At 38.8% G+C, this 12,562-nt stretch overlaps 1 protein-coding gene across 1 annotated transcript in view; it reads right to left on the bottom strand.

The window, feature by feature from the left end:
* Positions 1-324: 324 nt before the first annotated feature.
* The window catches only part of LOC102378709 (heat shock factor protein 2-like), a 31,228-nt gene continuing 18,990 nt past the window's right edge, over positions 325-12,562 (bottom strand). Inside the window, exons 8-11 of the mRNA XM_014521769.2 lie at positions 9,352-9,476; positions 4,376-4,433; positions 2,866-2,941; positions 325-1,448 (exon numbers count right to left, since the gene is read on the bottom strand). Coding sequence (XP_014377255.1) covers positions 1,195-1,448; positions 2,866-2,941; positions 4,376-4,433; positions 9,352-9,476 — 513 coding nt within the window. The 3' untranslated portion in view covers positions 325-1,194. The remainder of the gene's footprint in view (positions 1,449-2,865; positions 2,942-4,375; positions 4,434-9,351; positions 9,477-12,562) is intronic.

Here is a 12,562-nt window from a genome sequence, read left to right as displayed (position 1 = left end):
CCATATCCAGGTCCTATAATATAATAAACTGCCTTTCATCAAAATCCGTCAAATTTATTAATCCTCTTCCCCAACTTTCCCGGTCCCCTGAAGAAACAAGAAAACTGTAAGCAGGCTCACTTCTTCTACATGCACAAATGGGAGTAAATCAGATCTTGTGGTAGCTCAAATATCACCAATTTCTCTCTGTGTAACAGCAGAGAAACCCTGTTGGAGACTTGTGCGTAAACAGTATGAGGCTGGTCACTGATGGCCCAATGCGGAGGTAGTCCTAGTTCTCTGGATGGGTTCTTCACAATATAAAAGTGCTGGAGATGACCTGCAGTCAAATAAAAGTGTCAGAGAAACGCCCACATAACTGTCAGTATTGTGTATTTTTTTTTTGTTTTTTCTCACAGTTTATTAAAGAAGCCAATTCTCTGGCTTGCCTGTATGATTAGGTGGGAGGGGGAAGGCCTCCAGGGATCTCTTCTGACAGTTTTACATCAGTCACATATTCTTTGGAAGTTGTTTCCACCCCTTTTGTAACAGAGAAACAGGTGTTATGTAAAATGCCTAAAGTGACACTTTCTTCTTTGGCAGACTCTGAAATAGAACCTGGCCCCATTTAACAGAAAATGCAGGACTATAGGTTTTCATTATGCTAAACAATGCATATTAAACTTAACTCTGAAAGAGTTAATATTTCTAGTTAGATGGAAAGGGATTGGCAAGGCAATACTTCTACATTTCCTTTGACATGACAACTTAACTATTTAGTGCATGGCTGAAGTAGGTATAGTACAGAATTTAAGTATATTCCTATGATTTTAAAATGGGACATAGAAATAAGAGTTAATCTTGTAGATATCAAATGCTTTAAGGCCTATCATTCAAATAAATTCACATTTTATTGATTTGTCTAGATGGATTATTATAAACAAGGCAGCAGACAAATCAGCTCCTAAACTTGTAAATAAAATGCCTGTGGACAAATGAAGAAGGCCACAAGTTGATACTCCTGGAATGTTTACAGCATCAAATGTTAGTTAGCACAGCAATTTCAGAGTCATATTTGCTGAGTCACAGGCATGGCATGTTTCCACCATTTAAAAGGCACATATTAAGAGGGTTTTTTTAAAAACATAACTTTGAGGAACATTTCTTGAAGGCTAAGCAATGCAGTTTTAGGATCTCAGTAAACTAGGAGTGGGTTTAAGAGGTCTGGCCTTGAGTCTGAGTACGCACTCCTTGCAGTTGGGATAGCTGCTGTGGATTCTCCACTTTTATGACACAACTAGCTAGGGTGGACAAAGTGGATGAGATTTCAGAGAGCTTCTGAAGAGATTGTTCTTCCAAAGCTAATAGTCTTTCTGTTAGTCCAACACTCTCCTTGTGCATCTGAATGAAGAGCTGCTCAGTCTTTTGACTGGTGGAATGTCTCACTTTTCTTCTTTTCTCCACATGTCCTGTTGAAACAGGCAAGTGACATACTCAGTACACAGGAAGTCTGACATATAGTAATCAAAGTTTCCTTTACAAGATTTCAGAATTAAGCTATACCCTGTGACTAGCCATATCATGATGCAAGTTACATCATATAAGTTGAGGCATGCTCCTGAGCAGCAGCTTCCCCTCTCCATACTATATAGAGACAGCCTCCATTACTCTTTTTCTGTTCTTTGAATAACTGAAGGCCTTAAAATCCACTGCTTCTCTTGAATCATCACCAGCAAAAATCTAAAGCCTCTGGATATTTATTTCAGTCTTCTGAACTATCTCAGCAGCAGCTCCACAGCCCAACTGTACTTTAAATTCCAAGAACTTAAGAAATGATTAACTCCATGTCATCCTGTCTAAAATATAGCAACATACATGCCTTCTCCTTGCTTGCCTCAACATGCCCATTGTCTTTGTTCTTCAAATCCTTATTGCACCTTTTTCCTGTCTACCTCATTAAGTCCTATTTGTTCTCTTCATACCATCCTGCCCCTCCTTCCATCCTCCCTGCTTATTTAACATTCTTCTCATTCACATCCTGTAAAGTATATCAACCCTCAGTTCCTCTTAAAGATTGCCTTTGTGTACAAACTCTCATATACTTTCTATAAAGTACATTTTGGCTACAGTATGATCAAAATGCATAGAAATATAGCGCGCATGCATGTGTGTGTGCACACATGTGCGTGTACACACACACTTTCTTGCTGCTACAAAATGTTTCAAGAGTATTTTTTACTTCCCAAGTAGTATTTCACCATATTACAGACAGAAGAGTTCAGCATATACAGCTATAAATACCTATTCACTAGGAATACGTTTCTTCTATGCCTATATCTATATAGGTTTGCCTACAGCAAACAGCACGTTCTATTCAGTGATTTAGCATTTTAGCTTTTCTACATCTATCTGCTAAGCATGAAGACCTCCCTCAGACAGGGAGTATGCCAATTTCACACATAAAAGCTGCCAACAAGCCAAAAGACCTCTATACTTGACAGCCTGGGAGGCCTTCCTGGAAAAGCACAGCATAATTCTCTGCCCTACTACTTCACTAAGCTTGCATGACAGAACTGTCTCAAAAATTCAGGGAGGAAGCCTCAACCCCCCACTCATATTATATACAGAACTGGCAAGTTAATTGTTTTTACTTTGAATAATGGTCTCTCCCCCACATAACCGTCAGGCTAACTCTCTTCATAACAGTGTGATCAAAGGGAAGAAGAGGTTAGTGAGCCAGTCAGTAAAAAAAGGTTTCTCAGGTATACCCACAAATAAGGCCATTTGCAATAGTTAACTCACTTCTCCACACTCTAAGTTACATGTGCTATGTAGCTGTGAAGCTCAAGCTGCAAACACATTAATCTAAGTCTAGGGCTCTTTTACCTGAATCTGAACAGGTAGACCTGCAATCTTCTGTTTCTGTGTCAAATTCACTGGTATCTGTTGCTTGTTCAGTTTCCTGTAAATTTTTATACAGAGCAATGGTATGTTTAACTCTTAAAAAAAAGATTCAAACAAAGTAACTATGAATGCTTTGTATTCATACAGGACACCAAACTCTTGCTTTCTAGACAGAGGAGATTGGTTTTCCAGCACCCTGCAGATGAATGGGTCAGTTGGAGGCTGGAATGTTATCTATGTGGCAAGTGCAGCTGTCACCAGCTTTGTTTAGTTAACAAAATGTTGTGAAGCTATTTCTGATGCTCACAGTCAACATTTTTTCCTTACTAGGGTATCCACCAATCCTACACAAGAAGTTGATGTTTGAAGGTTAAAAAAATGAGTTTAAGAGATGTTTGCAAAGAGAGAGCAGCTTATATACATTGGCAGACGAAAGAATAGAACAAAGATCAAACACTGAATCTTTTGTACGCTTACTTTTGTCTGACACTATAAACAGACCTGCAGGGCACTGGGGTTCTAAACTGAAATCAGTCATTTACATTTACAAGATAGGGAAGGGAAAAAAAGTAGAGAGTGAACTGCTAAGAGGGGCAAAGGTGGCATTATGCACTATGTTCAGCCTTATTTTGTAAACATCAATATATTGGTTTTCATGCATAAAAGTATATCGTAACAGCACTTAGGAACATTGCACATGACAAGTTTGATACTTGTCCTTCTTTCTTTCTTTCGCCTCCCTCCTAAGGGCCATTAAGGATCTCAGAAGAGAGAGACAAACCAGACTGCCGGAATAGCGGACCACTCCAGTCCCAGATCTACAGCATACAGGAGCCACACAACAGAATGGAGTAACAAGGCATTTAGTTAGAGCAATGGTTCTCAACTTTTTTAGCCTTGAGGAATCCCCTTGTTAGCTTTGAAAAACTCCTTGGAAAATGCTAGCTCTTAGTTTTCACTTGTTTTTTCACTATGGAAAAATAGTAACAACCGTTTTCCTGCTGCAACAAAGACCACAACAGGTCAGAATGTATTTTAACACTATGTATTTCTACTTGAAATTTCTGGGTTTAATCTTGTGAATCATGTTCGCACACCTCACAATACTAACACTGCATAGCAACCCAGCACACCTTTGAAAGGAGCTCAAGGCCCTTAGATATTCAAAGATTTCCTTTCTTCATTCCTTATTCTATGGAACTCTTCAGAAGTGGCCACCCTCTTCTCCTCTCCAGTCTGCACTATTTCTCTAACAAAAGTGTTAGGGGAAAACAAATATAGCACAGAAAACGTTTTTATCACAGGTCTTTGCAAAGGCTAAAAAAAAGTTTCCGCATGCTTAATTTTTTCTGATCCAATACAGACAACAGAGCAAGGTTTAGTCAAATCCAGTCTCAATCAAAAAAGGGAGACAATCTTAAATTTTAGATACACCATTTTATAATGTCAGCAAACAAAGAAGAAAAGAACAGGAAGAAAAAGGAAAACTCACATGTTCTTGATTCACCAAATTCTGGCATTTGAGCACCTGGGTTTTATTGAATTTTATTCTGCATTGAAGAGAAAATAAATTTAATCAGTTTGGCAATATACCTTTTAAATCTCTACTACATAAATTACTTTAATGTTATGATAGTCATTTTATAAAAATGTAAGCCTTGAAACAACCCACGAACAAAACAAACTTCAAAGTGCCTTAAAAACAAATTGTGTTCTTAAATTTCTATCCCCCCCTCAAACACTTGAACTTTTGAATTTAACAGGACAGTTTTACATTAAATATAAATACTGGAATGAATATCAAATAAAGTGAAATTCTTCCACTAGTTTTCCCAAGACAGCTTAAAAGTAAGTAAAAGAGCAGACAACTTTATAAATGGGATCAACCGTAATAATTTCAGGCATAGGCAGAACCACAATAGGTATAAGATGTGGTCAAGTACCTCACCCCCACACTGTCAATGTTTCCCTCAGAGCAGCTTCCTGGCTTATTCCTGGTCATACCATGTCTCCCCTTTGCACCATTAGTGTTAATATGGCACAAAACTGGGATGGTGGAATTAGAATTTAAAGGGACCCTGATGCATCGAAGAACTGGGCTATAGACAACAATAAAAGACACTAAACATTGAGAAATAAAAATAAATGCGCAAGTACAGAATGGGGCAGCAGTACTGCTGAGAATGATTTTTTTTGATGATCACACTCTCAAGAATCAGCAACTCAATGCTACCATGAGAAATGTGATTTTGGGCTGCATGAATAGATGCATAATGTATAGGACATGGAATGTGTTGGTATGACACTGCTTGGCACATTACCCTTCACCTGGACACTGTGCACAGTCCTGAGCTCTACATTTTAAAAAAGAAACAGAAGCTGCAGAGGACCCAAAAAGTGAAAGGCAAAGTTGATAGAGGGGTTGGAATGCCAGCTCTATGAAGAAAGGTTGGGAGAACCAGGTATGTTTAATTTGAAGAAAAGGAGATTAAAGGAGAACATTATAACAGCTTTCAAATCTATTATAAAAGATTAGGGAGAACAGCTGTTCTCTCCTGCCACAGGGGGCAGGACACAATACAATGGATTTATAATGTCATCGTACACATATGTATTAAATTTCAGAAAAAGACATCCTAACTGTAAGAAGCTGCTGTAGGAAGTTGGAGGAAATCTCCTTCAGTGGAAAATTTCAAGAAGAGGTTCAGTAACCATTTCTCTGGGATGGTTTAGGAATACTGCATCCTGCATTTCAGCAGGGTATTGAGCTAGATGACCATTGTGGTACATCCCAGTCCTACCATTCAATGATCACCAAAATCTAGTCTTCTGCATACCCATTCATGTCCTCACATTCTTCCTTTATATTCTCTATACTTGCATAGTCTCTGCTCTCATCAACTCTTACATTTTCTGCACTTCTTTGTCAGGATGCTACGTACCCAATTCAATGAACATTGACTTCTCTTTTTGCCTCTTTTATTTTCAACCTGGTCTAGATAAAACTCGGGTCTAGAAATTCTGGTGTAAGCCTGAACACTTTCTTTTAATATAGCACAGGATCCCACACTAGATAACTTTTCTCTTCAAAAGTAGCCAAAAATGTTTTTCATGAATATTGTTTTTGTGAACAGTAATGCTGAGGTCCAGGGCCACTGCAAATTTAGGATCACAAAAATTCTGCTTGCTTAGAAGTATATGAATGACTAAAGAAGTCTAAGGGGCTGCTACAGTACTCCAAATCACCATTGGTTCCTAATTTCTTAAAGTACATATGCATGTTTGTCCATACCCCAAGCCTTTTTTAAAAGGCAAAGGGTTCTGAATCTGGACCCAACTCTGCACACACTTACACTAAAGCTAACTTAAGATGACACAGTGGTATATTTACTCACTTGCAAAAAAGCACTCTCAGGGAAAAGGCCCTCCATTAGTCTTTTCTATGTTATGGGCTCCTTGTAGGTGCAAATGAAATTAGAAACAAATCTAATTAGGTTGTCTGTTCTGTTGCACCAGTGAATGCATATTAAACCATCAGCTTGCTGTAATCAAATAGTTTTGAAGACGTACTTGCCAGAGCACTTAGCAAAGGAGGATCCAAGCAGGGATTTGACATTCAAGAAAGATTTAATATCTGTTATCAGATATTAAATCTGATAAAACAGAAAGAGACAGACAGATGAAATATTTGGCCCAGGTATTCACAATTTTATTAATTCCTTAACAGAACTCCAGGAAAAGCCAGAAGCAGCATTGGTTCTGTTCATTACTTCCTTCTTGGTAGAATCTAGGTTGACATCATGGATGTGATAGTTCCTTGTCATCTCTGGGAAAATGCAGCCAAAAAGCAGGCCATGTACATTTCATTATAAAAGATAAGTCTAAATGAATCTAGCACAGAACGTGCAGTGAACACACTGAATTCAGAACAGAATTCTAAACACCGAGGCTGGCTCTAAACTGAGAAATGTACTGCACATGGAAGTTGCATTAAATTACTATAATTTCTAATCAATAGAATATTCAATACGATTTTGTCCACAAAGCAGTTTTTCCCCCTTGGAGTTATGATTAGAGCATAACAACATAATGAAGAATCACATACTGAGAAAACTTTTCAGGTGTTTCAAATCTTCATTTAAAAGTACTACAGAGATCAAAATCATTAACTGCAACCCAAGCTGTAGAAGGCCAATGAAAATTAAACACACACTGAAGGTAAATAAGTAATTTATGAGATTATGAAGATATATGTAAATGAGCAAGGGGCCAACAAGGCTTTAGAATGCATATGGCACAAACAACTGAAGACAGAAAGAGACAGACAGGTGAAATATTTGGCCCAAGTATTCACAATTTTATTAATTCCGTAACAGAATAATTTTGTATGATAACATATCTTGGGAGCAGTAAAAAAGGGAAAAGCTATGGATGTGTCATCTGCTTTTCCCCTTTTCAGTGGTTAAATCACAAGTGTCAAAATCCCTATGCTTAACAGAATCATTGCATACATTTTATGGCCTGAACCCAAAATAGCCTGGTATGTGAGACATCCCCTGGCCTTCTAGAATAACTCCGAATTGCCACAAATGCCTTCCATTTTCAGTATCCTTTGAAACCCAAAGTGTAGCTTGCAAACTAAAACAAGCTCATTCATTCCAGCAATAACCAACAAGATATAGGAAGGATGATAGGCCATGAAGTGGAGAGCAGAGCAGCAAGTGGCCCTTCTTTGTCCTTTATGCCAATATCACCTGTCCTTGGCTCCTCTTAAGCAACCTAGGAGCTTGTTCTTGGGCCTCAGACTACCCAGTAAGAGAACATCTCAGAATTACTGTCCTGTTGTCACTATCAGCCAGTGGGACAACTGGGAGGGTGTGCATTGCACTCTAAATCCCACGGTCCCATGCTGATTAGAAGTCACAATAAACTTGCTGTTTAAAAAGGCAGGATTAAAAAAATTCTAATATTAAATTCCCCTAGTTTCACAAGTGGCCAGGGGAAGGCAGTATCAAGAGATGACACCTCAATAAATGAGAAGTTATGCAGGAGTAAAGATTCAGAAAATATGTTGCTAAAGATATTGATAGCTCCTAAGGAATATGGTGATAACTTATCACTGGAGATTAACATGTCTCTCTAAACTGTGTTCAAAGAAACAAACAAACACACACACTTTAAAACATGTCAGCTCTCCAGCTCACTGCGAGTGCTTCTCATTTTCAAATCAGGCAGCTGGGTCCTCAAATCTGCAAACATTTTAGTGTACCTCTATGCAGATAAGGCAGAGGCCTAAACTGCCAATAAATTTCTTCCATGGTGTGGAAAGCAAACAAACCTGACTACAGAAGAGTGAAATCGATCAAAAATCTAAATTAGGTAACAATACTACTGAATGTATGTCAGAATTCCTTTGCGAGACCAGTGCTGAGCAAATACATTAAAAAGTAAACATTGAAATTAATTTTTTATAGCCTTGGATGTAGAGCAGGGGTGGGCAAATATTTTGGGCGGGGGGCCGCTTACTTGAATTTTGGCAAGTCATCGAGGGTCGCATGACAGGCAGCCAGGGGCAGCTAAATATTAATTTTCTAAAATTTTTAGGGGCCCCGTGGGCTGGATAGAATGGCCTGGCAGGCTGCATCTGGCCTGTGGGTCGCATTTTGCCCACCCCTGCTGTAGAGTTACTTAAATAGCTTCACTTCAGATATTTCAGAAATGCTGAGACAGAATGAACTTCAAGCAGATACAGAAAGCTAGATTATACTGTAAAGTAGATTATGTAGTTCTAACACACTAAAAATAAGAAAGTGTTAATGCATCATACACTGAGGAACAGAAATAACATTATTTAGAAATTTTCCAGTGAAACAAACTGATGCAAAATCAAAGGTCAGACTCATTTAAAAGGAATTGTGTCAACTATACTCAAACTAAACTGCTTATTTATGCAAAAAGAAAAAGACTGTTTTATTTAACATGTTAGGTAAAGGTTCAGACTCCAGATTATTTTACTTAACATATTAATCCAGTAGAGAACTTCAAATCATTTTAATTTATAAGAAAAGCTCTCAGGCCAAATATTTAGAAGTAGTACTATCAACATGAGATTTTTGGGAACAGCTCATACCTTTTCTGTTAGGGTGCCTGCAAGACCTTGTAGTATTTTTTTTATTATGGGATTTTTTTTATTTATACATAAACACTCTCAACAGTGCGCACTAAGAAAAAAAGAAACATTGAGACATATGTATGTTCCCTTAAAATTGTAGCAAAGACCTAGAAAGGAAAGAGCTATGGAAAATTCAGGCTTTAAAGTACAAAGTGGAAGAAAAAGGAGTAATACAGGTCTTCACTTTCCAGAATTGCTCTATAGGCCAAAGCCTTTTGGAAAAAAAAAAAAAGAGCTCCCCAAAACTAAGTGTTTTTGTTATTCCTTCCCCTTAAAGGTCAATTTGTTGCTCTTACTCTGTCCTTCTCTGTGGTTGAGATTCATCTTCCAAACTGCCTGGATATTCTTCTTTAATAATGATACTACTCCTCACCTCAGAATTGTCTTTACTTCCTGACACATTGCATGAATTTTTGAAGGTCTGAAAGAAAAAAAAAAGAGATAATTGGAGAACAGCTGGCTGCTTCTAGATAAGAATTTTCTATGCATTACACTGCAAATCTCCATGGGATGACCAACACTCCACTTAACATAAAACAATCCTGCCACAAGACATGCTGCTATTTTTTCTCAAAAATCAACTTTGATGCTAAACAAAGAAGTTCTTCCATTTTAGGCTTGAACTGTTAAGGGGGGAGAGGGGGGAGGCGTTGACATTTGCCAATCCAGCAATGAATATGCTTCAGGTTGTGTTCCCACAACCTCCAAATGTGAAGAAAGAGTAAATAAGACACTGTGAATAGAATATCTTTTTCTATTCCCAGGACCAAGATATCTAACGAACTGTGTACACCCCTTTCTTCAACTTTTTTTTTTTTTTTAAGTATCCAGAATACAAATACTTTACAAGGGCTTGGGAGTGCTACAACAGAGGTAGCACACTGGGTGTGACTACAAACACAAGAATGAGTAGAGGAACAGTGCACTCTACAACATAACAGGGCTATGAACTCAACTGAAGCCTCTAGCATCTGCTGCACCACAAATAATTATAGAGGCAAAAGTGACATTACTCTGCACAAGTTTCTAATTGTTTTCCATGGGGGACCTTAAGTCTATCAGGGTTAAAATGTGACAATTGTTTTGTTGGTTTGGGTACAAGGAAGCCAAAATCTGCACACAACACACATATGGCAGCCATAAAGTCACTTTTGAAATTAAGCAGAAAAAAAGATATTCCCTCTTTACTCTATGAATTTATTTATGAAAACAGATGTTGATAGATACCAGACAGAAGGCAAGGCAGAGATGCACCTTACAGACTAACTGAATCAGAGATGTCTAAGCTTTCATGAGCAAGAGCTCACTTCATTAAATCAATTAATCTAAGGTGCATCTGCCCGACTTCAGACCAACACGGCTGACTTCTTTTTTTTTGGATAGGTACCAGCATTTGTCACAAACTCTACACTGATGGTCTGTGTGGATTGTGGCAGGGTACCTTCAAGAGACCTCCTTCACTTCCTTGTCCCCAGTGCATGCCCCACTTCCTCTGCAGCCCCAAGCTAACTCCTTTACTATATCTTTTGATTAGCTCCCTGCTCCTTTTGTCCAATAAATCATACATTCCAGACGCATCATCTGCAGTTGAAGCTGAGACGTGTATTTGTTTTCAGTGTAACTAAGCAAAAGAGGATTACTGCTATGGCAATAGTAACATAGAGACCAATCACAATTCAAATGATTCACCCCCTCTTCCCCCCACAACACCATGCTACTTTCATTTCTATAACTCCCTTCACTTCTACCTTGTAGACTACACTGCACACATTCAGTTCCTAATCTCCAACTAAATTAGCATTTTACAAACAAGGTACTTAAAAAATTTAAAATAGTATATACATCAGCAGCATACTAACTAACTGAATGTCAGAATTAAAGTTTTGAATTTGAGTGTGATGGTAGGGAAATCCATGATTGTTGGTGGGAAGAGTTATATGCAGAATATTAAGACTTTGTATTTATTTCAAGCTAAATTATTTTGGAAATTTTCACCAAAAAAAGTTTCAGCTATTTCAGAGGATTAAGCATGGTTCTGAGAATTTGCCCATGTTAAAAAAATGGCAACTCTGTGTTGTTTTCAAATGGAAAGGTCTACTCATTCCATGCTGTAAAGGAGGAACTTTATTTGGCTTAAGATACTTTTTGTATCGGGGATGAGTCATCTGCCATGAAGCAAGTCTACCTGTGTGTAGCGCCCTGTTCCAGTGATGCTGACACTGAGGCAAGTGGCTGGAAGCCCAGGGGCCAAGAGTTTGGGGCCACAGCAGAAGTGCTCACAGCGTGGCCATGTCAGATACCAGCGAATCTGTGAATTCTGCTAAATATCTTGTCACAAAGACATGAGAAAGGAAGATGTATTTGGCCAAACTATAAGCCTTTGGAAAAAAAATTACTGTTCACACATGCCGAGTATACTTGTTAGATGTCCAGAGTTCTAGCCTGCTTTCCTGTGCCACCTAGTGGCAAGGCACTGTAATCATGTCTACTACCCTTGAACAGCCGTACATCTCTCAATTCCTGATCCCAGCATAATTTACATTTGTATGGAAACCCAGCATAAATTACACTGAAGTATGCGAATGCATATGAATTAAGCTTGGTCTGGATGGCACTATGGCTTGACTCAGCAATTTCCCAAGACTATTGAAAGGAAACATTCTTTGTACAACCTTAACCCTAAAAAGTAACACAAACCTTGTACATACAAATAAACTGATAAGAATACAACCATAAAAGACAAGAGAGGCCTTCAGACACTAATCTTGCCACGTAAGCAACAGGAATCTCTCTTTTCAGATTGAAGGGGGTAGGAGGATAGAGAGAAGGAGAAAGAGTTAATAGAAAAAGAGTGAAGAACAAAAAAACCCATTTCATTTACAAAATCTGTAACAGTAGAAGAGCTGGAAAAAGAAAATGATTTTTTTAGGGATGCACCAATAAAGATATTATTAACCAACTATATTGGCCAACGCCGACCTGATAACTGATATTTAGTAATAATGCAGCGCACTTTAGACTACTGACATAAACCATTTTTTTTGGTGCACTCCAGCAGCCTCCTGCGCTTTGTGTATCAGCGTCCCCATGGTTAAAAATGGCAGTGGGGGTGCTTGTACTAAAGGTCATCGAACAAGTTTTGTGCCCCTGCTGACATTTTTAAGCATGGGGACACTGATACGAGATGCTGCGGCACTTTAATTAGAGCAGCTGTTGGAACCACTCTAATTACAGCACCGCCCCCCACACCTCTGGAGCATGTGTAAAAGCGCCCGGTGCCAGTTGCAGCAGGCAGGACTGGTCTTTCAGCCCCTGCTCTTCCACAATATACCCTTGAACCGTAGCCCAGGAGCACCTGGCTGAGCCCGCCCATCAGGGCTGAGGGGGGAAGGCGTGAGCTCTCCTAGCTGCCCAGGGATGCATGGCCTTTGGGCCAGGTTCCCTGCTCTTTTCCCTTTGTCCAGGGCAGGGCCACAGCACCATTCCAGACCTGGAGAAACCAAGCCA

The sequence above is a fragment of the Alligator sinensis genome, unplaced genomic scaffold, assembly GCF_000455745.1.
Source record: "Alligator sinensis unplaced genomic scaffold, ASM45574v1 scaffold808_1, whole genome shotgun sequence".
In the NCBI taxonomy this organism is placed as follows: Eukaryota; Metazoa; Chordata; order Crocodylia; family Alligatoridae; genus Alligator; species Alligator sinensis.
The sequence above is the reverse complement of the archived record's forward strand: the minus strand, read 5'-3'. Positions and strand labels throughout refer to the sequence as shown.